Below are 25383 nucleotides of genomic sequence, written 5' to 3'. Positions count from 1 at the left end.
AAAATTGCGAAACACGTCTCTCTGTCGCAGTATTCCTATAAGTAAAAGGTTCATACAATCTGACTTATAAAGTGTACTGAATTTGGACGTCGGGTAGTTTCGTTATATGGGTTAGAAGATACCTTTCCAAGAGATCTACGTTCGTATTAGCCGACAATTAAGATTACCCGACAATTAAGCTTCTTTCGCATCGTGGTGGCCCAAATGAGACTTTTTGAGCCCCAATCTTTCCAATCTGGCTCTTGCAGGGCTCGCTTAAATGTTACCACCAGAGGTACTCCCTCTACGCCGATTATACGCTGTTCTACCACCTTCACGGAGTGGAAGGGAGGTATAATTTTTTTTTACTTCTTTGCAAGGGGGTATATTGATTCAGGTACTAGGCCAATAAACCCAGTTCAAGCACGGCAGCGAAGCGTGCGCAAGTCTCGTGCTTTTTCACACACTCTGGCACAGTAAGGCAGAGAAAAAATGCTGCTTGTGTAGGTGTTTTATTCAGCGCCAAATGACACACTCTGTAATGTTACGCTAATCAATGACACTATGTGCTCGAAACATCATATTGAGGTAAAATGTGCAGAACTTAAACTTCAGATTCAGACATCGCGCTTGCTCCCCTGTGCTCTGACTCCCGAGTCTGCTCCAATGCATCTCGTGCCATTCAAATTAAAATGTGGTGTAATTAACAGCAGCATTTCATAAACCATTCCCGATGAACCAAACGAGTATCGTCCCGTTTCGCGGAACTACACATTAGCGCACAATCCTTCTTCCGCTCATTTCAGCACAAAGCAGGTCGTTTTCTGACGAAGCGTCTCGTCCGTAGGCCGCCAATCGTTCCATGGGTTCCGATCAAGCGGTGAAGGAGCAATTCGCCGGCGAGCGCGGACAGTGCCACGCTTAGCCCCAGCAACACCATGTAGAACAGGGCCGCGGTATCCTCGGTCGAGAGGGAGTGCACTTGAGACGAGGAAGGCCGCGTGAGGTACCAGGAGCGAGGCAGCAATTGCAGTCGTTTCCTTTCTGTCATTCCTGACTCGTGCATCCAACGGCATCTGCGATAAAGGGTGCGCACAGGTTGCAGAAGAAACCACGCTGTCGCTGTCCACTCTACGACATGTGCAGGTACATGTGTGACTTTTTTTTTTCTTGGTGTTGTTTTTACGAACTGCCTCAGTGTAGGAATTGTATCCAAAATTATAGCTAAGAACAAACAAAAAGCTCTAAACAAGAGAGTGATATACGACTGAATAAAAATACATATAGTCAAAAGATTTCACCATCGTTTAGCTAATAAAAAAAAACACTACATAACACGAGCTTGACAGAAATTTGATAATATATGCGCAGCATGAGTAATGCAGACTCAAGACGTGATTTGTGACAAGCATGGGTATATTCTTTGCTAATGCTGAATTAGTTCTGTTTATATATATATATATATATATATATATATATATATATAGTGAATTATTTGGGAAAGCGGAAACGTGCATAAAAACGTGAATTTTTTGCAATGTGAGTCGATGACATCATAAAAGTATTGTACTGAATACGTTACTGTAAACAGCCAGATGATTTATGAAATAAAATGTGGAGGAATAGTGTATGAACCGGTATGTTTACTATAGTGGGAGGGGGGTACCGCAAGAAACTCCTGGCATTTTGTTCCTAAAAGAGTTCGTGATAACAGCACTCGAAAAAAATTAAATTATGGGGTCTTACGTGCCAAAACCACGATCCGATTATGAGGCACGCCGTAGTGGGGGGCTCCGGAAATTTGGACTACCTGGGGTTCTTTAACGTGCACCTAAATCTAAGCACATGGGTGTTTTCGCATTTCGCCCCCATCGAAATGCGGCCGCCGCGGCCGGGATTCGATCCCGCGACCTCGTGCTCAGCAGCCCAACACCATAGCCACTGAGCAACCACGGCGGGTAACAGCACTCGAAATTCACTAGAATAAGCCAAATATATTCGTTCACCTGAAGAAAAGTTCGTCTCAGAAATTTCAGCTCAAACCCACACACACAAAAAAGTGTATTTTCGCCGCTAAACACTATCTCTGTACGCTGCCTCTATAATGAACAAGCCGTTAAAATGGAAGCACTGTTGCAGTTAAGTGTCGCGCCGACTTATAAAATGATAGAGAATGGTTGAGTGGTGCATGAATTGACAAATGCATCGTGCATTGGGCGCGTTATCGGCTTGCTGCAACACACACAAGGTTGTCTTACAGGACTCCTGCATGTTAAATATGTTTGGCATATTGCATCTTTCAGGCTTCTTCGGATATTGTCTGACGTTGTTATATTAGTCGTGCTAACTGCCTAAGTGTGAACCTAGCAATAAATTGAGACGTAGTCTACCCGAATCCTTGTGATTTAGGGGCCGTGGAAAATGCTAAATGAATCTGCTCAGGAGACTAGTAAGGCGGCTAAAGAACTGTTGTCCCATGGAAAAGAAAAACACCGAGGGAAGCGAACTTTCTGTACTGAATAATTTAGCTTAATGGGCATAAAAATTAAAGGTGAAGACGGGCTAGAAATGTACAATAAATGGGCTTGATAGCATGTGCCACTATCCCGTTTGAAAAGAGATGCTAATATTGTGAGAAAGCGAAAAACTTTAATGGGAAATGAAATGTGAGCCCTGGTAAATGCAGGGATTGCTAATTCGGATGTACTTGAGATTGCATGAAAATGAGAACAATACAAGGAAACGCAAACATAATGCTAGGAATAAATCAACGGCGTGTTGTGAAATGACGGCACACAATAACACTCGCGACATCCATAATCGAGAGGCATCGGGATGAGCGCAGGCGTGAAAAGTAGTTCAAGCTCTTCACATAGTCAAACATGAGGGCATGTGCGCCAGCCAGGTGTGGGTGCTACTATCAAGAGGCGAAATAGCTTTTATTTGTGGCCCATGATACTGTTGTTCTTGCGAACTTGACGAACTTTCTTGATTTGTACCAAGGCTGTCGTATTTTGACACTCAATTCACAGACAGTGTTCGTCTTTTGTTCCTTCCTAAGTCCTCGCCCGTTCACGCGCTGCTCACGAAGAAAATTAACGCATCGAATGCCAGCCTTGTGCTCAAGTAGGTTTTACCTGGTGTGCAGAAGTTTCACAACTTTCGGATCCAAGGTTTTCCGCATGAACATGGCGAACTGAGCCGATATGGTGTGCTGCATGGCTGGATAGATGATGCCCAGTCCCGGTTTCTGCGGATACAAGGCCGCGACGAGGCTGTGCATCGCGTTGTCCTCCAAGAAGATGACGGCGCGCTGAGCGATCATCTCGTCGAACGTTGCGCGAGTGAGGACCACCGAGGCAGGCAGGATGGACCCCCGACGGCGTGCCGTTGCCAGAATCTTCTGCAGATCCGGTTCTGGCGATACCTGAGCGAACGCCCATTTCGCGTAAGTAGGTTGTTAAAAATACCTGAATGTTTGAATACACTAATTGTGAGGTTAAAGGAAACAAAGCATATTTTTTCTTAGGAGTGCCCGAAGTGCTAAAATAAAAGCCCACTTCAACTAAACGGACGCCATATTTGCTACTCTGCTTAGGCAGATCGTACCATATCTCTATCGTCGTATCACAAATGAACTCACTTCCAAACGTGTGTGTTGTCTGCGTTTTCTTGTGTCCTGTATCTGATGCGCTACGCCTTTTGCCTCCATCATGATATACCAACAAGCCCAACGTGCAACGTTAGTCAACGCAATCTAAAGGTGATTACTAAGAAACTATTACTAAGAAACTTGAAGATCAGATGTACTGAAATGTGAGCCCTGGTAAATGCAGGGATTGCTAATTCGGATGTACTTGAGATTGCATGAAAATGAGAACAATACAAGGAAACGCAAAAATAATGCTAGGAATAAATCAACAGCGTGTTGTGAAACGACGGCACACAATAACACTCGCGACATCCATAATCGAGAGGCATCGCGATGAGCGCACGCGTGAAAAATAGCTCAAGCTCTTCACATAGTCAAACATGAGGGCATGTGCGCCAGCCAGGTGTGGGTGCTACTATTAAGAGGCGAAATAGTTTTTATTTGTGGCCCATGATACTGTTGTTCTTGCGAACTTCGTTACTGAAGTCGGGCAACTGCTTCCGAGAGCTTGTACAATGACTGCTCGTCGAGAGGCCAATTATTTGCATCAACCGCATTCTGTAAATGCATGTATTCCCGTCTGTTACATAATAAACAGTTCATCAGTGTCCAGGCCACGCACATTTTCTGCAGCTTAGTCTAGCAATCTTTCCGTGTTTGTAGCTGACAATTTACAGGTGTCCTTAGCTATCGCCTAAGAGACGCGAAGGGGAAAGCCTTGTATAGCTTATGGTAATTCACCTTAATCCACCTTAATTCATCCTAATTCACCTTAATCCACCTTAATCTTCCTTAATTCACTTTAATCAACCTTAATCCACCCTAATCCACCTTAATCTTCCTTCAACCACCTTAATCCATCTTAATCCACCCTAATCCTCTTTAATACACCTTTATCCACCATAATCTACCTTATTTCTCCTTCGTCCACCTTAATGCACCTTAATCCACCTTAATAGCAGTTTAATCCACCCTAATTCACCTTAATCCATACACTAATCAGTCATTAATTAACTTTGCTAATCATTGATCATCTCTTATATACGGCTGTACATGTTTTGGTTCGCTTCTGGCCTTGCTTGGGTTACATGACTGTACCTCACAACGCGACCTTGAAACATAGGCTTTCATAAACATAAACAAGTATTACCGACATGGCGTAATTTTAACAGCAGAGCTGTTTTTATTCGAGCCTTCGCCGTCTGTCTGGCGTCACGCTGGTCACGTGGCCAGGAGATGACGACAGCCGCGCCGGGCAAGGGCAGGTCACTTGACCAGCAGAGGAAGAGAGGCGCGCTGGGAGGGAGGAGGAGAGGTGATGGGTATAAGAGGAGGTGTTTCTGTGCGGCGCGCCCTTTTGGATAACGAACGCGCATCGCAGCTGGGCTGCGATGAGACTATGGGAAGACCACGAGAAAAGCGTACTCCTGAGGAAGAGGCTGCCTACCCAGCGATAGTTGGCTCGTGAACGGGCTCATCGCTTGCTCTCATTACTGGCGCGCAAAAAAGGGGTGGTGCAACTTGCACGCGAAAAAAAAAGCATGCCAAAACACAGAGAGAAACCTCACATGAAAAAAAACACACACACACACACACACTGGGAGAATCGCAAATATGTAGCAGCACCAACGAGGCAATGTGCAGAGCTGCTGCCGACACTGTCCGCGGTTCCCCACGTTAGCGCCGAAAGCGCGCGGTGTCCGTGACTCCAGCCGATGCCTCTGGTGGTGGCTCGGCAGGTTTCGACCATAGAACTGGATACTCGTTGAGTAGCATCGGAAGCCTCTGCCTCTTCTCACCTCGCAACGCTTCAATATAAGTTTCTGTTGTAGATCTGTGTTTACTTGTGCTTACGTCATTGCATCACGTGCAACACATGCACATGTAACATTCGGTGTAACAACAGAGCTTCGCTGTTCGACCATCTTGACGGAGTGGAAAGGACGGTGATTTTTTTTATGGACGTGATCCTGTATTTCGTCCCTTACTTTTTTGTGTTGCCTTTCGTGTTTTCATTATCTTGCGAACATATATAAAAAGAGACATTAAAGCGAGAAACGCAAGATTAGTTAAGACTGTTAAGGTAATCTTTGGAAACTATATTTTTGTTGATTTCGAGAAAACAGATTTAACAATAAAAGAGATAATGAAGGTTAAAGCTAACTTTTTTTCGTATTTAATGCCAGAATCTAAGCGCCGCTACGTCAATGTGACGTCACGGATTTCAACATTTTGTTGTTGTTGTTGTTGTTGTTGTTGTTGTTGTTGTTCGTAAATGGCTTAGTAAATGTTCGCGAAACTTGCCAATGTCAATATTTATGTCCTTTGGAATACAACGTAGTCCATTTTTAGTGATAAGCAATTACCTCAGCCCCAACAGACGCCACCGCAATCTTTGACGTCACGGCGAGTTGGTGCGGCGTCGTGACGTCATGGGCGGCGTCACCACCTGTCTTTCATTGCGGCATTTCTGGTTTACCAAGCTTCTTCTCGTGGTAGAGTGGCTCTTTCTGTATCGTAAAAGGGTAATTTACCAATACATGTGACATCGTTTTTATTTTTTGTGTGTGTGCTGTTATATGAACACTGCAGGCGAACTTTCACCGTCAACGTCGCTGTCGCCGTCATCTTCCGTACTAAATATTTAGGTGGTATAGGTATGCCACATGTTTATATATGCCGTATATTCAAGATAATTTTTGACCGCAAACGTTGCTGAAACAAAGTATTCTCTTTTTGACGGAAATATGCCTCAGAATCATTTAGTGCAGCGCGCAGACCCCACTGATCAGACATTTCCTTCATAGCGCGTGCCTGTTAACTTAAGTTTTCTCTGTCTATTGAAAAATGTTAACAATATTAGTGCTCAGAATCTGAAAGCGAGGTCATTTCACTGGCGCCGCTCTTAACAGGCAGCCCAGCGACGTCTGTGCGATACCATTGCAGGCTTATGTACATACACGGCGTGTTAAAGCTGTCAAGGTGCGAGAAACGCTTGTGCGCCGGCGTGTAGTTAGACCACCGCCCAAAGAGTCCACGCGCAACGCTAAAACTTGCTATCGCTGTCAGTGCTGCACCCTCGTCATTTATTACGGCGAAAGCCTCATACCCCAGATGGCCATGAAAAAAAAATTGATGAGCCATTCCACTCTGTTAAGGTGGATGACCAGCGAAGTTGTTTAGAGCATGACACAGAGGTGACACATAATTTTGAACAAAGGTACGAACGTACTTATTGTCCTCATCGGTGTTAAGCACTGAGCAAGGTAAAGCGAACAGTACATACATTCGTTGGAATCATGCACACAACATACAGAAACGCGGCGTTCAGTCGAGTGCTCAAAAAAAAAAAAAAAAAACACGTGACCTTCTCAATGTCTCATAACCTGGTAAGCAAGCAAAAATATGCAATGGCTCATATCCCGTAAGGCTGAGGTTACAAGCGCTCAACAAAGTGACACGAAAAGTGCATACTTTCATTGAAATCACCCATATAACACACAGAACAGCATACGTTTCAATCCCATGCTGAGAGGATGCAACCTGAAGCTGAAGAGAGCGAGAAATAACTTTATTGAAATAAAGATTGAGCTTGGTTACTGCGGGTGGAGCCCCTCTTCCAGGGCTCGAGTCTGACCCCGCTATACGAGCACGCGAAGCAGCAGCTAAGCGTCGAAAACGAGCCGAAGAAGCCGAACTGCGAAAGCAGCAATGCGACGATGAGAGACGGTGTATTACCAAATGTGCAGCAGGCCCTTCACGTGTTACAGGAGTGTAACATGCTGCCGAACGTTTCTAGTACCTCAAAGGCCCCTGAGGAGGGACCTTTGAGGGGCATTAAGAAATTGACAAACTGGCAATTTTTTTATGTCTCTATAACACGGGAGTGTATCCTTGACCAGGCAGTGCTATAGCTTTCCTTTCCCTGACCTTGAACTGGTGCTCGAATGTGGTTCCTCGTACGATGATCGGTTTGAGGTACGGCCTCTCGGCCACGTCATGGAATGTCTCCAGGCGTTCGGTTGGCGTCTTGACACTCATGCTGGCCTTCATTGTGCCCTGGAATGAGTTCATCAGCACCAGAATCGCCAGCCACCAGACAGCGAAGATCACGCGGCCAACCACGTCACGCACGGGTCGAACAGTGCCTGCGTGTACAGAAATACTCGATGACGCAAGAAAAAGGACGAGGAACCTCGTCGACAGCTGCGTTCTAGACGTTGTTATCAGAAGAATAATCGCGAACCGTTAGCCGTCATGACGGTCAAACCTCATCACCGCAAATCACCCGGGCTGTAGCCACTGCCCTGACGTCTGATTGTAGCATAAAGTGTCATTTTCCTGTGTAGGAGTTTTCAGAGAGCGAGAAAGGTGATAAGGCAAAGGCAGGAAGGTTAACCAGGCAAAACCCGGTTGGCTAGACTGCACTGAACTGAGAAAGGTGCAAATGGGACTATAAGATGAGGAGGAAGTAAGCGCGGACACGCGTGCAATGAAGCGTTCATCGTGCAGGTAATCTCAAGCGGACATATAGGCTGGCGCATCTCGAGAAGCGCGGGAGGACTTTTGGGGCTCTGTACATCGCATACGCACGAGGCCACGGCCCCGGGAGCTTTCCTTGTGTTAAAAGTCTCCAAGTGTAAAACTGTCCGAGGAGCAAGCCTTTTATCTTCGTACGATGGGCTGCAGTCACACAGGAGGGGTTTTAAGGTTTCTTTAACGTCACATGCGTTACAATTGGCAGTGTCCGTAGTTCCAATTAGGAATGAATAGGCGTTCGTCAAGCAAATTCGTACTGGCAGGCGGCAAAGTACGAGTAACGTTTCTTCCCGCCGAGTAAAACTGGGTAAAAGTTGTGACCTAATAAATGGGGTTAATTTACAGAAATTCACTTAGACGAGTGAAAATACAAATGACTATATTCACTGATATCCCCGTCGCGACAGAACACATATCAGAAACATGATCTCATTTTGATTCGGTTCCTTTCGCCGACTGCTCTGTAATGAAAATGAGAACGCGTTTTTTTTTTTTTTTTTTCACGTCTTCCAGTTAGATGCCAAAAGCAGCATCTCTCTGCTTGTGTGTACAGTGACCGGCTCATAGAGTGTGCCTGCAGAGGCCTACGTTGCAGAAATGTTCGGAGAGTATATTTTACGCATCAGCAATGACAATAAAATACGCTCATACGGAAAGGAATCGCCTGTGGAGTCATTCGCTTTAACATCACTTTCTCCACTCAATAGACGCAGTCTTAAAATCTATACTTCCGCATCATCTTCCACGTCACCTTGAGACAATGTATCATCAACTTCGTCTGTGACGCCTTGGACTGACCACCAAGCCGTACTGAGATCAATGTGGTGCGTTGAAAACTGTGAAACATATTTCGTTGGGATGTCCAAGCTACAGACACGAGAAACCTGGTTATTTCACTAGAATGGGCTCTGCTTCCCAAGAACCACTAGGTACTAGAAAAGATACTAGGTTCTATGCCTTCTTCAAAACAACACCAAGCTTGAAAATTTATTTTCATATTCCGTGAAGACATTGGCATAATTGACAAGCTTTAGCCTGTTCACATCAACACCATAACTTTTGTTTCACTTGCACTTACCATGATCATATATTTTCTCTGTTTTCTCTTCTTTCTCCCACTTTCCTCCTCCTATGGCCTTTCTGTCCACGATACACTATATCCAGAATATAGCACGTGGGTGCCTATGCATATAAGCCAAAACATTATCTGCATTTCAGTAAAGAGATTTCTTTCTTTCTTACGTATGTTATTCTAAGAGCACCTCTTCTTTGCCTAAGCACTGAAACGAAGATTTACCACCATGAGGTGAGCTGCCATTTTTATGCTGCATCATGGGTTTTTATGTCGTTTCGCGATATTGGAAACACACATCGTGGATGCCTTGTCGTCTATGACGACATAACGGCCAATATTAAATTAGTGTCAATTTTCTCGACCAGCTGATGATAAGAATATCAATAAATCACGTCCATGTAGTTCCGCGTGCACTTGATTTCATATTCGAGGTGATTATTTCACAAAAGTACTCGCGAGTTAACTAGGAAAAATGATTAAAGGCAACGCAATATAGGAGAATAATTTGGGAGAATAATTTGGCAGAACACGTTTCTGATTCCGTAGTGTTAAGACGCAACCAAGGCTGGAAAAAATGATCGAGACAGGAAAGAGCGTCACTTGCAACTAGTTTATTCAAAGCAGACAGGGGTCAGATTTATACGAGAAGGCGGCCTTATGCATGCGCACGTACATTTGCGCACATAACTCAAGGTTTCCATCATTAACCAATCATATAGTGCAGAAACTCGAGTTCAGTGCTGCGTAAAGCCACAGACGTATCGCTGACACAGATGTCACATTTCATAGCAATGAAATCATCATCATCATCATCATCATCATCATCATCATCATCATCAGCCTATATTTTATGTCCACTGCAAGACGAAGGCCTCTCCCTGCGATCTCCAATTTCTCCTGTCTTGTGCTAGCGTATTCCAACTTGCGTCTGCAAATTTCCTAACTTCATCATCCCATCTGGTTTTCTGCCGACCTCGACTGCGCTTCCCTTCTCTTGGTATCCATTCTGTAACCCTAATGTTCCACCAGTTATCCATCCTACGCATTACATGGCCTGCCCGCTTAATGTCAACTAGAATATCGGCTATCCCCGTTTGTTCTCTGATCCACACCGCTCTCTTCCTGTCTCTTAACGTTAGTCCTAAGATTTTTCGTTCCATCGCTCTTTGTGCGGTCCTTAACTTGTTCTCGAGCTTCTTTGTTAACCTCCAAGGTTCTGCCCCATATGTTAGCACCGGTAGAATGCAATGAAATACGCCTCCATTAATTCCCGTGCCAGGGAATCTTTGCTTTTGCCAAGAATGCGGATATAGAAAAATTCTGCCTCACATGTGCAAGAATTGAAGTGCATAGGTAAATGTGAACTAATCTTTATTCTTGATACGTATGTGGCTTTACGCAGCACTGAACGCCAGTTTCTGCACTATATGGTTGGTTAATGATGGAAAGTTTGAGTTATGTGCGTAAATGGATGGGCGCATAAGGCCACCTTCTCCTATAAATTTGACCCCTGTGCTTTCAATAAACTAGTTGCAAGTGACGCCCAGTAACAAGCCCCTATACGTTTCTGATGTCTCTGCATTGTATCTGTGTCGGCGTGGTTATGTATGGGTCGTTTCTTGTCTTGTTCCGAAGCTGTGTGGATCTTCCGAGGGACTGCCATTCGCAACGGAGAGAACAAGTATTTTGGAGTCTGATTTAAACGCACCTGATGACGTCATTTGCCTTTTTTCTGATTGAATAGTAGTTCAGGGTACCTCTTTCCAGTTACTTGCGAAGCGCAACTGCTCTTGCTACTACCGAAAGAGTATGCACTGACGATTTTCACGCATTTATATCGCTTGCTATTATGCAAATACGTCAAAAATAACGTGAGTGAAATTAGACTGCCGGACGACAGGGGCTGATGGGATATTCGTCATAGTTAAGGGTGAGGAAAGGGTGCAGTACGTGTGGTCCGCATTAGGCACCAACTAAGCGGATACTAGACTATATAACGTCAGTAACAGCCCACGCATACGATCGAGGTTAGACGGAACATGCACTTTTTCTAACGCAACGTCTCGTTTTAGTGATGTCGGTATTAGTATTTTTAATCGAACTGTCCTCCGAGATCATCACTGGTTTTGTGATGAGGTAGGACGAGTACCGGCTTTTGACTGTGCTCCGTCTTCATTTATAGGTTGCGTATGTTGTACATTTACGGGCCAATGCCAGCTATTATGTCGAATGAGCTTTTTTGTGACCTGGACGCGTATTTCCTAGACGGTCATTACGTGGTGTTTAATCTTAATTGTGTGATAGATGAAGAAGCTGATGTGCAAAGTGCAGGCGGGGTCGACGTGACTGGAATGCGCGTGAGTTACGTCGTCTCGTCCAACACAAAACTTTCCTTGCCGGATACTTATAGAATGTTACATGGATCTCAGTTTCTTTGGACGTGGCGACGTGGCTCGTCGTCTATCAGGTTGGATCATGCCTGATTACCGAGTACGTAAGCTCCGTACGTATCAAGACCTGACAATTTGACTCTGCCCTCGTCCCCTGTTTATTCTTTTGATCATCGGCCACTTAGGCTTGAAGTTTATTTCCCTGATTCTTCGTCACTAAAGCCCTGGCGTCTGGACATCCGCGTTCTGCATGACACGCGCTAGCGTTTCTGCTCATGAAGGGCCTTACGCGCCTCCCTCAGTGGATCTTGCCCAGAGTCATGGGCTACTCATAGTGCCGTGGCGTTTCCACTGTTCCGCTGAATGACACTTGAAGACGCCGTATGTCACAGGAGCTAGCTTCGTGGTGTACCGCGAAGTTTCATATTGCTCTTCGAGTTGGACGACCCACTCCATCGATGCGGACATGGAAGAGGAATCTATGAAAACGTTTCCAACGCCTCATCGCCACGTCATCTTCATCGGCCACAGCCTGGAGGTGCAGACGTAATCCACAACCTCAGGTTCTGCGGCTTGCAATAAACTTGCGTCTTAGAAAGTCGGGCACGTGTGGTTCCGCAAACGCGAGTACGCTTCCTTTCACGTCACCCCCTGCGCGGTAATCATCAGTCTTTATTGCGCATTTTGAGGCCATGACGCGTACGACTACGACAAGAGATCATGGAGCTTCTCGATCACATTCTATTAGGGGTGTGCGAATGGTGATTTTTGAGACCGAATCGAATACGAATCACATAGTGCCAGAAGTGAATCGAATCGAATATCTAATTCTTTTCGAATAGTTATCCAATAATAATTAGCCGTTATCACAATAACGTAAAACGATGTTCACATCCCAGTATTCTTAATGTTCACAAGGTACTGTCATTACATAGCAGGTTACGAAGCGGTGTTCATTTTAAAAGCAGGACGGGAGCATTAGCAGCAAACAAGTGGTTTCTTCGCATGCACATGACTCTTCGGAGAGTGAGAATGATCGCTGTACAGCCTGTAAAATATGGCTGCCTAAGCGACGTAGCCTGATCCACTACGCAATTTCTCATGTTTTATGTCTGTATTATGCACGCGGGGGTATAGTGACTATTCGATTCGTTATGTGATAGTTTCGAATATTCGTACACCCCTACATTCTATGCTCAGTCGGCTACCTCATGTTCCAACTGAAGGAGCTAACCGTCTTTGTGCATGTCCATCAGCCGGTGAGGTGAAGGCAGTGTTATCTTCCATGAAGCGAAGCTCGGCTCCAGGGCCAGACGGGTCGCCCATTTGAGTTTTACTTAACCTTCTGGGTGATGCATTCACATCTGTTATTTGTCGCTGCTTTGAGGACTTTAATTTCCCGGCGAGCTATCACGATGGTCGCATTGTACTGATACCCAAGCGTAAGGTATCGTCAGTTCCTCCTGACGAATAGAGGCCAATCACTCCTCTCAACGTCGACTACAAAACTTGGAAGACGCTTAAGCTTCGCCTTTAAGAGTTGAGTGCGATAGCATTAAAGAGCCCCTGACTGCTTCCCACGATTCCCGGCAACTGCAGCTTATGCAACCGTAATCTTTACCGGGAAACGGTTGCGGTGAACGCTATGAACAAAGTCGAGCTTTCTGGCTATTCTTATTTTTCTTTCCCCCGCACGACCGGCGCCGCCACTGCCGCGGATGCGCGGAGGCGAGCGCCATCTGGTGATGCTACAAGGAACCGACGAGAGAAGCATGTCGCTCTGTGACTGATAGAAACAGGGTCCTTAAAGCTAACGCTTTAAAACCTTTCCAGCTATTGTTCCGCGGCGCTTGGGGTACCTGATGCCTTCAGTCGTGCTCGATCCCTGGCAAAAAGATACAGTCTATCACTTGTTACGCTTGACATTTGGCGCACCCACTCGGCACGTGGTCTCTTGGTTTCGTTAGACCAGGAAAAGGCATTTGATCGCCCTGAGCATGCTTACATATTTGACCCATTGACAGTTTCTGGCTTCTTTTTTTTCACATTTTGTTGACACGTTATTAGAAGTACCTACAAAGATATCCAAAGCACACTGTTTATGGATGAACATGAAAGCTCACCAATTCACGTTACACGTGTTGTACGCCAGGGGTGCCCTCTATTGCCTGTATTGTTCTTGCTTAGCCTTGAGCCATTTTTGCGTGCAGTGCTGAGAGATCCTCATGTACGGGGTCTCCCATTGTCCGGTAGTGGTGTCGTGAAAGTTACAGCCTTCGCCAACAACATTACATTTTATCTATCAGAGGAAGACAGCTTATCTCGCAGCCTTCGTCTTTTAACTGAGTACGGTCATATTTCAGGTGCTGCGCTGAAATTTTAGAGAAAGTAATCATTTGTTCATCGGTTCCCCACTATCCCGGCTCAATCGCTTTTCTCACCTTCAAAAAAGGGACAGCATTCGTATTTTAGGCCGGGACTAGAATTATCATGGTATATCAGATTCTACGTGGTTTTTTTATTCTTGAAGATGTACGGTGAAATATTCAGAATGCGAAGGACTTATCTCTACTAGAGAGAAGGTACTTAGCACAGTCGGTATTTTGTGGCCGGGTAGGGTACGTTTGTTACGCTCTACAGCCTCCATCGCGTGTCAATATGTCCCTACAGTCCCTTCTTTGCTGGTTCCTCTGGTCCGGTGGTTCAGAATCGGTGCGTCGCGCGGCGCTCGGGCCACCACGCTCTCGAGGTGTGTTCTCGATTCTTTCTGCTCGGTGCCGGCTGCTTGCTCTGCGATTTGCGCTCCACCTCTTGCATGGATATCAATGCCCTGCGCGTGATCTCACTTGCTATGACCTTGGTACTCAGATTCACCACATGTTACCGGGCGTATACACCTAAATTGCGGGCCACAGGCTTTCAACACACCTCCATTTTATGCTATACTGCAGTGGCACTTCATCGCCACATACAGCAGGCCTGCCCTGACGTATACCGAGTGTTTGAGCAAACACTTTCAAAAATGTTTAAAGGTTGCCTGTGGCAGATAGCGCAATTCTAGTTCGTGAGCTGGTCTACTCGAAGAGGCGGACATAAGTTGCAAAAAAAAAACTGAAATGCATAATCGACTAATAAGAAAACTTCACTAATTGAGTTTCGACTAATTATTGCAATTGCAATTTGCAAATATTGCAATTTACAAATTCTAGCTGTGGAGTTGGCAAGGCTGATCCACTTAGAACGAATTGTCAGGATGACACCAGTTTCCAGATATTAATTCCCGAACTTTCCGGAGAAATGCATTGGCGTTCGAGTTGCTTTTGTGATTCAATGTATAAAACGACGTTTTGTTAAGAAAGTGGAGTAGCTCACTAGGCTATTTACACTATGTATATAGCTTCTTGGAAATTATCAATCGTACATTACGTTCATGTGCTTATATACATTCAGCATCATGTATGTCTATGCAATAATTTATTTGCATGCAACTGTGTTCCTCCTCTTTGTTGCTTTATGTAGAAATGTATAGTACACAGCGCCAACAGACAGCAACATTTTTGTGAACCCTTGTCGCGTGCATAGTGCACATTTTATCGTCCGAGTGCTATTGCATCGCCATCATAACAGTGTTCGTATTGTCATTTGTTGGAATAATTTTCTTCTAAACAGGAACGGACACCAAAGGACGTAAGCGAGGCTAAAAAAACTGCGCTTTAAAAATTTTCAAGCCGTTTTTTTGGATTTCTTTGCAGCCACGGGCAGCCCTGACGGGGACGGTTTTCACGAAGTTCAACAGGCGAAGGATGGCACATTCCTTAATCCATCCTTAAAAAGCCCTACCTGTGGCGCCAGTAAGACAACTCTACTCTGATGCAAACTAAGGCAATATCTCAACGAGATAAACAGTGCTGAGCAAGAACGCTTGCCTTCAAACATCATGATCCCGAGGATATCAAAGAGGTTGTCCATGATGGTGTCCTTGAAGTTCACTGGAGACCGCACCGCTTCGATTAAGGAGATTAAGGCGCTCACCAGAGGCCAGCACAGCAACAATCCCAACCACACCTGCGGAAAACCATTTGTCGTAAGGCAGCGTTGTTATTGTCTGGCGTGAAGTGGCGGGCATGAAAAACACGAGGTTGATGCTACATTACATACAGTGACGCTTGTAAAGACATCGTACGTATATAGCAGCTACAGATAACGGGGTCAGACTTGTCAGATACATAGGGATAATGAATGCGAAACTTCCTTCAAAAGTTGCTGTGGAAATTGTATTTGCGCTATAGTAACTTTATATTGGTTTAATCATGCTTCCTGTCGAAGAACAATTAAGTACCACGCACGCGCACCATTGCCTTCTTACTTCCGCCGAAATAGAAATGTGGATAGAGTCAAGTTCAAAGCTAATATGATGTTGTCCTATCTTGACTATCTGACCAATACCCCACGCCTCTTTATAGAACAACTTAAAAATTGTGGCGTACCTATGTACAGGATATAATACGCAAAACAACAATAAACGCCAGTTTCTGCCTTTATTGACAACATTTAGTCTTCAACATTACGTTCTTTTTATCATGATGAAAGCGAAGAAACATTTTTGCTTCCAACAATGCGGCAAATGCAACTTCAAGAACTAACATTACCATTGTCACACTGTGATGATTGTCAAGTACTATGGCGATTGTCAAGCACACAGGCACACGCTATGTTTCCATACCTTGAAAACCGCAATAACAAACATACCCTATTTTTCCTTTCTATAGACGCACATTTATCTATGAAGTCTACAGATAGTCTAGAGACGATTGCTATACAATGGGTTAGGTTACGTTAGGTTAGGTTAGGTTAAGATATGCTAGGGTTCCAAGATTACAGAAAAAAATTCGTTCGGTTCTGGTTCAGCTTAAAGTAACGGTTTAGCTCTTCTTTTCGATTAATTCGGATTCACTTCGACACTCTGGTAGAGAGTTCACAAAAACACCTACAGAAAGTCTCGAAAGTATAGCTGCGTAATCTTCAAAGCGATAAATTGTTCTATAAAGCGACGCTTCCCAAATGTACTACAGTAGTCCTTTTTTAAGAGGTCCTCAAGCGACCGCTGTAGACACTCGCCTCCGATGGCAGTCGACTTCGCAATTTGAGCCAATTAACGGGGCACCTGGCGAGACTTTTGTAACTTATGTCTGCGGAGCGAGGCTCTCCCCACTTGTCCATGTAAATTCGGAGGCGAGAAGGATGGCTGCTGTACAAACTGGCTGGCTACATCGACTGCACTTGAGCGGTTATCTCGCCAGAATATCTCGGCATGCGCTCATAACACCGCTATTGATGTAATACCGATGAAGTATACAAAGCAACTGAAATGCAACGTCGCGGGTTCCCACAGACTTCCTCCCATCAAGATTTCTACGCAGACAAACCATGCGCAACCTAATGACATTTCTGTGAGGGCGGATAGCGTGCAACGTGTGTGTCTGTTCCATATCTCGCTACCAATGCCAGCAGCGCGCAAAAGCGTGGGCATGCACGTGAGCCGCAGCACTATATACTCGCCTCCAGGTCGAAGCTCATCAGGTATCCGAACACGCTGGTCATGTAGGCGTTGGGCGTGCCGGCGTAGTATCGCGGGTTGGAATACACATAGGCTGGTAGCGGTGTGCCGACTGTCAGGCGGTCTGCCGTCGGTATCACTGGGTGCGCCGTGATGTCGGACTCCTGCGAGCAAGTGCATTTAGCTTGAGCGCGCCCGACTGAACCGTCCAGAATTTATCTGTCCGGGATAGTGGCGCCGGCTCGTAACCGCGTAAAAGCATTTATTGTTGCGACCGCCGTCGTCGGCATCGCCGCGATATTCCGTATAAAGTCCAATAGCAATAACATCGTCGCCGCGCGCCGTATGCTGTATGTGCGAGTGAAAGCGTGCGAGGCTGAGCCGACGATGGTGGCTAAAACTCGCGCGCGCAATGAAGGAACGCCGGGAGGAAGCGCGCCGTCTTCCGCCGCGCACGACGCACCGGGTGGGCGTTCTACTTCGGCGGCGGCTGAGTAGGGCGCGACCGCGCGCATCCGCCCGGGCCCTCCCTATCTTGAAAGCGATCTGCGATAGGTACAGAGTCTAGGTGCACCGAGGGAATCTTCTTCCGTGAGCGAGGGCTAATAGCTTCGTGTGCGCTCTGTTCTCGCCGCTTAGTTCGCGTTGAAGCGAGGGGCAGCACGAAGGCCAATTCGCTCGCTGGTGCTGCGGCGCTTTCTCCCTCCAGCGTTTTGACAGCGAGAGTGTGCGCGGTCATCGAGTGAGATGTGTTCATGTTTGCTTGTGCGCGCGTGACAGCATGTTTCGTAATTTAGTCTGTGATCCCCTTGTGTGATCACAGTTCCAAATAATGTTCGCCATTATTTTCTCGGGCGTCATATTAGAGCGATGAGCGGAAGCACCATAGCATTGCGTCTTCAGTAAACTTTTCTTAGACGATAAAATGGGTGAAATCGCGCTCTAGGAACTGTTCCTAAAAGCGTCCTTCGCCCACAAGCGGTGTCCGCTGCTGCTCTTGTCGGCGCTGAGAAGAATGCTGCTTTAGGCACCCCCGATTTACAGTTCAGAGCGAAGAAATAAGTGCGCCTGTTGATCTTCTCTGAAGCAGAACTACAGCTACTATTTGGTTGCGGACTCCGCTTATTCGCCATCGGATATGACCCATAGGCGAGTCTTTGACGGTGATATTCAGACGTCTCTATTCACACACTATTGGAGTGGGATCAGTCGGGTTTATTTGACGTGCTGTGGTGATCTTAGCAGCACTGCCATAAAGCTCTGAATGAACTAGTTGAAGATGCAATAATAGTGAGGCTGGAGCGGGGTTATTTCTACAAAACAAAAAGGAATATTTAGAAAAAAAGGAAAGGCAGGGTGATCATTCAGGCAGGGGTTCATTAAAGACCAACGTAGACTGAGTGACACATACTGCGTGCTCCAAGTCGGCGTCAAAGAGTTTCATTGAATAGCGGTGCCTACCCAGCCCTGCATCTACATTGACCCATGTCGGCGGGAAAGAGGTTCGTTCAAGAGCGGCACGTATGTAAATACCTTGCCACACACTCAGTGACCCAAGTTTGTCCGATGGTTGGCTTCGAGCCCTGTTCTTGGAGGATCTGCCAAGAAGCTGAATACTTGCGAAGCGGGGTCACACAGCCTCAATTAAGTGTTCCAGCATGTAGTAGCCTTCACCACGTTAAATTCGTTAAATTTGAAGCGCCATGGCTTAACATTGCAGGAATTACTCACATTTGCAGGGGAAACCGTGTCCTGTAGCCTCTTGCGTTGATAGTACATACATAGGCCCCGGAAAGTTCGTTACGTATCCTAAAATTGCTAGCGCATTAGTATAGAGTTTCGAAAGAATAATTTACTAGGTGTAAACTGATTAAGTGCTGCCCTATAGGGTTCCTTTCAGATTACACTGGGTAAGGCAACCGTATCAACGAATACGTGCGCTCAGCCACTCACATTTCGCTCCAGCATTCCCAGTGGACCTCCCCACTCGCCGGTGGAACGTCGGCTGGACCAGATCTGTTCGTCCGTCGTTTGCAGCTGCGTCCTGTCGCGCGTTTCAAACCTTTCAACCACGGAAAGACGCACGTTTAAGCGAGTCTAGACGGAGCCGAAGTTTGTACTGCGCCTCCATGTGTTAAGCACACATAAGAAACAATAGCGGGTGTGGTTATGTTAGCACCCCCATACTTCTTTGGTACCTTTTACCTTTACGCGTAATTCCTCCTTCCACGTGACGTTGGTTAATGCCTACTCTGTCATCGGTTCGTCTAAGAGGTGGCTGTGATTTTCGATCTCGCACATATTTGATTGCACACAATGCGTGCAAGCGCCCCCCCCCCCTCATTTTAACACGAAAGTGTTTTATGCCGGGGTCCACCAAGACTTCACTGACGTATTTCCGTCACGGAAATACGTCATAGAACATAATACAAAGAAAGAAACCAGAAGAAAAAGTTCCACAAACATGCAAAATTTGGGAATCGAACCCACGACCTCTCGGTCCGCGACGATAGATCGCCGAGCGTTTAACCCATTGCGCCACAAACGCATTTGCAGAGAGCTACACAGACGCGCCTTATATATCTAACACTCCTCCGTGTACCCGCGCTCTTGCTCGGGGCGGTGCCGCCGCCTACGAGCAGAAAAGAGAAGTACTGCATTATGACACTAACGCGCACCGACAGTGAACGCTTCGGTGGTCTCAGCACTACGACTATAGTGCCTAGAATATACTTACTAGTGTGCCGACCGCGGGCTTTCCGGTGGCACGGAGAATGATGCCTTCCGCCGGCGGCCACCAGACGGCGATAGCCGTACGGACCGTGCTTTTAATAGCGAAGCTGTTTAAGCTGGAGGTAATGCGGTGGTGTACGCCGAAAACGCCTCCACCTGGTGATGACGTCACGGGTGTTGCCTAGCAACGGAGCGCAACCTCCTCGCCCCAGCTGCGGCGCCACCTCCTCGGCCCGCCGCCGCTCCAGCCACAATAAATTTGCCTCGTGAGTTTGCGCCGAGCACATGGGTCGTCCGAAGAAGATCGTCACGCCCAAAAAAGAGGAGGAGTGGCTCGAAAGGCGCCGCGCTGCCACTCGAGAGCGACTCCGAAGACTTCGCAACGATCCAGAGTTTCCCCAGCACCGCCACCTAAAGCGTAGAAAAGCCAAGCTACTAGAAAGGCCAAGTTAATGCTAAGAGAGCACCAAGTTAAAGCTAATGTGAATGTCAAGTTAAAGCTAACAGAGAACCAAGTTAAAGCTAATTAAAAGCCAAGTTAAAGCTAAGGAAGGGCCACCAGCTTCGCTGTTTGCTCAAACTTCGCACCACTAGTGTGAAGCTGCCCCATTTTTTTTAGTTTCTTTTATTCTCACGATGTAAATTTAAAGGAGACATTTGCCCCTTCTGGTGTTGCTACTCCTCGTCGCTGGCTAAACGAAAAACACTTAAAACACAAACGCCCTCATAAAGAGAGCTAGAGGGAGAGGTCCGTTTATAATGAGCACTGGAGAGATTTGGGTGGCGGCAAGCCTAGTAAGGTGCTCGATATAAATGCGATGATGAATGAAATGACACTCGCACGATATAAACGTCACTTAACACACACATAACACAACATACAATATTAAAGTATCTCGTCGAGACCAGTGACTCTCAGAAACGTTAAGAGCGCGGGATGGACAGGCGGCCACTGATCCATATACATGTTGTAGATACATGTTGTCGTGAGCCTTCAGGTCCGTAATCACTGAAGACAATCTAAGAGCACGAACACTTGCAAAATTTTGCACACGAGTCAAGAAAGACACAGTAGAGAGCACAGTCAAATAACTGAAACCTGGGGAACATGGTACACATTCATCTTCAGAACAAAGCGCCAACAGACAGGGGATGAAGTGCTAGAGTGTCACTTCGTCCCTTGTCTGTTGGTGTTTTGTTCTGAAGATGAGAGTAAACAAAAACCCACAAGCAGACACCGTTTCATAATCGAGTCAACCTACTCAAAGGCTTCGTGAATGAGCACAGAAGTTTCATAAGTTGTACCCTTAAAGCTGCTGCACCGACCAGAAGCCACATTTCCCTAATAATAATGTTTATTCCCATCAACATGTACAAATTGACAGATGCGGTAGGAATAGAAGCGAGAAAACGCTTGACAAAGTTCCCACTCCCTTATTTACAGTTCCTTTCTACATCCAACAGTGTATAGGTAAAACAATTATTTGAATTCCACGGACAAAACGAAAATGGAATAAACTACCCCTGGAATTAGGATAGCCAGAAATTTTAGGTATTGTTCTAAAATATTTCATTTGCCCAAACACTTCTTTCCTTTTTCTCTCATTGCAACTTCGCTATATTACTTGTTATACAGTATATATAGTAATGATAGGATTATGAACAGGCCTTTGTAGTGTTTCATTACCTTATATTTCTTATTGCTATTTGGAGGCACTGCTGGGGTGCTATTTTGTATGAATTCTATTACTTTGTTTATGCCTTATGACGCCATCACCTGGCTGCCATTGGTCGAAAATGACCGGGCCGCACCCATCTTGTCTGTCAATCACGCGACGTCAGGAACCCGCCAAACCCCGCTACATCAAAGTGACGTTTACGCACTCATTATGCGGAGCAAAAGTCATACTTTTTGTAGCGCCGCCGGAGGCAGGGTCGTTTCAAAACGCTTAAAAAATGGCTGCCCCCTGCGGTGGCTCTTCGCCGTCACCGATGTGGACACGGAGAGCGAGACGATGCGTTTGACAAGCCGGATGACAATTTTCGAGGACATTTTCCCCTCTCGAAGGAAACGGTGCTGTTGTTGTGCGAAGAACTAGAGGGAGAACTAGAAGCGCAGCGAGCGACGGGACTGTCGGTGGAGCGGAAGGTGTGCGTGCTGCGCTTCTTTGCCATGGCGTACCTCACGTGCCATCCCAAAAATTACGCCATCGGCTGGTAAACGTGAAGGACAAGCTTCCGAAGACAAAGTTTCCTGGCATCGTCTACGGGATTCGATGTGAAGACTGCGACTGCGTACATATCGGCGAGACAGGCAATTTCGAACAGCGGTTGAAGCAGCATGTCAACGATGTCAAAAAGAAAAAAGTCGCATCAAACGCCTTGGCAGAACATGCAGGTGACTTGGGCCACAGGATTGATTGGGATAACGCCAATATATTTGAAAAAGAAAGAAACTTGACTTCAGGACACCGCTTGGAATATCTCCTAATCCAAATGGCAGATAGCACCCTCAACCGGAACGATGGAACCCTCCACCTCATCTACACGCGCTGCTTACGTCATATTTTAAAACCATATAAACATTGTATCGCACGTCCTTGATTTCATTGTGAACAAGGTCAGGGGAGCCGAAACGTCTTTTCTTGTGTTCTTTCAAAGTGGTCGGTGTCCTTCTTTTTACCCTTCTCGACTACTCTATTCATCCGATTATATTCATTCCGTATGTTCTATCCCAACAAGGGACCGATTCCGGCAGTAGCGAAGGTGCGGTTTCGTGCGAGTGACTGGTGAAACAGAAAAAGAGCAGAAACTGAGCATAAGTTTAAAACTACGGGTCATGCGCGATATTTGTTGTAATAGCGTGATGTTTATTGTACTATTACAGAAAGAGGCTGACCGTTAATCACTGAAAGCTGGAGAGTTGTAGTTTTAGGCCTCTGCTCTTCTCGAGGACCTCAAGCAAATCACGCATTTGGTAGCCACGTTAAAGCTTGCAATAATGCGCTTCTATGATAAAAGTTAGCTCCGCATCAATCAAAAATGTCTAACAAAGGGTGGCCGATTGACTGCAGTACCGTAATCGTTATTTTCTTCAAGATCGCGAACTCGTATGAATATAGAGAATGCTTACTTGAATCGGAGGGACTCCTGCAGACATTGGATGATGTACCAGGCCAGACCATCGAAGATGACTTTGCCGTCGACCACTGACACTCCTAGCATGGGCCTCATCTCGAAAATAATTTATCAAGACCGTTATTAGATGTACATTTGGGCACAAAAAGAAAAGAATACTTGTGAGGTTGCAACTTTGACCGTAAACTACAATCACGAAAGCATTTCCCAAATTGGCATTTCATTTTATACAAAAAAGTAAGACGCCACAAACTTTCGATAGGTTTGTGCCAGGTGTACTTCAATCCTTGAGGTACTAGCGGTCTTCACCGCATTACCTGTGATTCACTATTCCGAAGTGTCATGAGAGCACAGATTTCTTAATGGCTGCTACTTTTCAAAGGCAAGCGGTTTTATTTTCTTTTGGCTTATGCCTAACTATAACCGCGAAAGTAGAAGCTATAGGAGTGTTGTCTCAGGAAAGGGAAACACGTGTTACACGACTACGTCATGAGTGCCTGAAAAGCCCTTAGCGATGAAATATTTCTTGAATGAGAGGCCATGGTGCCTTCATTGTAATATATGAGTTTGGATTTTTTCTTTAAAGGTGAAAGCTTGCACTAGGCCGCGCAAAGCTCAAGACACAGTGAAGCTGGCCGATTGATTGCGTCTCTTGGTTGTAGCTAGGTTGAACTTGGCTATGTCAAGGTTTAAACATGGTTGTAGCTAAGCCTATACTCGTGTACGTCATCTGTGCTAGTGCTGGAAAGGCTGCGGTAGTACTGGAAAGGTTCGCCGCGCCATCACGCAACCACCGCGCCATCGCCGCCGGCACAGCTTGTATGACGTCATGCTCCCCCGCACCATCGCGCTACCGCCGCGCATCTTTCCAGTACTACCGCAGCCCGCTCCTCCGCTAATTAATCATAATCGACTACTAGGTCGTAACGCCCTATCAAAATGACGCTACAAGTGTACTCACTGTAAGGCCCACGAACCGCAGAGTAACATTTTGCAATTCGTACATCTGTGAAGGAAAAACATAAAGGGGAAAAGAGAAAGTGAGAATGTTAAAATAGGGAAGTAGGAAGGCTAATCGGAAAAGCTTCCGGTTGCCTACCCTATAAGGGGAAGAGGGGTAGAAGGAATATGAATTAAGATATAAAATAATAAAAAGGAGGAGGTTCTTTTCTTCTATTTTACTTTTGTTTGTTGATTCATTGATTGCATTAGCATACAGAAAGGCAATTGTGCAGGGAAATACACAAAAAAGGGTCCCAAAATCGAAAATTGCACCATGGTTGCTTGTTAGGTTTCAACAAGCAACCTAAAATAATTTCATGAATAAATGTGAAAAGCCTTATATGGTGACTAAAGAAAAAAAATGTGGTTGATCCCTCTTATATAGGAATCGGTATAGAACACGAAAGTGAAACGTGTCTTCACAGAAGTAGTGTAATGTTTATTGCACATTGATATATAATGTCTATTGGTGTTTTGTGGCTAAAGCGCCCTTAGGCGTTGATGCACCCACGCTGACGCCTGGTGGCACGTCTCCTCCATCATGACTACCAACGTCGATGACCATGAGCAACCGTCGTGCATATGGAAGCTGCACTACGCTGCACACGCTAGCACAACGCGAAAGACGAAGCACGTAACTGACACACTAATACAACGCGCAAGACAAAGCACGTAACTGAATCGTCACCGAGTCAAATCAGCGCGTACAGCGCGTCGTAATTGCAGCCTCCGCGATCAACTTCAGAAACATTTTCAGAGCTAATTGCGGAGGCCACGCTCCGCTGTGCTGAGTACGGTGAACGCCACCTAGGTGGCGTTGGTAGTGCTTCTTGATGCCAGCGTCCCTTCGAATGCTGGCATCGAGGCGTCGTAGTGCTGAGACCACCGAAGCGTTCACTGTCGGTGCGCGTTAGTGTCATAATGCAGTACTTCTCTTTTCTGCTCGTAGGCGGCGGCACCGCCCCGAGCAAGAGCGCGGGTACACGGAGGAGTGTTAGATATATAAGGCGCGTCTGTGTAGCTCTCTGCAAATGCGTTTGTGGCGCAATGGGTTAAACGCTCGGCGATCTATCGTCGCGGACCGAGAGGTCGTGGGTTCGATTTCCAAATTTTGCATGTTTGTGGAACTTTTTCTTCTGGTTTCTTTCTTTGTATTATGTTCGTGTACATTGTAAGAACGTCATATCCGTGACGGAAATACGTCAGTGAAGTCTTGGTGGACCCCGGCATAAAACACTTTCGTGTTAAAACACGAACTCAGTTCATGCTGATAGTCTCCTTTCAGTGCTTCATCTTCATTAATTTCGCGGTAATAAGT

General features: G+C 45.9%; 1 protein-coding gene across 1 annotated transcript; it reads right to left on the bottom strand.

Moving 5' to 3' along the window:
- Window positions 1–655: 655 nt before the first annotated feature.
- Window positions 656–23159, bottom strand: LOC119448794 (probable glutamate receptor). Its single transcript, XM_049666506.1, has 7 exons — window positions 23059–23159; window positions 19146–19254; window positions 17195–17356; window positions 15562–15700; window positions 7562–7779; window positions 3117–3406; window positions 656–1055 (listed from the first exon to the last, which is right to left on the bottom strand). The coding sequence occupies exons 1-7, from the start codon at window positions 23157–23159 to the stop codon at window positions 782–784; spliced, it is 1293 nt and encodes a 430-aa protein (XP_049522463.1). The 3' UTR covers window positions 656–781.
- Window positions 23160–25383: the final 2224 nt, after the last annotated feature.

This window comes from Dermacentor silvarum, chromosome 4 (genome assembly GCF_013339745.2).
Source record: "Dermacentor silvarum isolate Dsil-2018 chromosome 4, BIME_Dsil_1.4, whole genome shotgun sequence".
NCBI classification, from domain to species: domain Eukaryota; kingdom Metazoa; phylum Arthropoda; class Arachnida; order Ixodida; family Ixodidae; genus Dermacentor; species Dermacentor silvarum.
The sequence above is the reverse complement of the archived record's forward strand: the minus strand, read 5'-3'. Positions and strand labels throughout refer to the sequence as shown.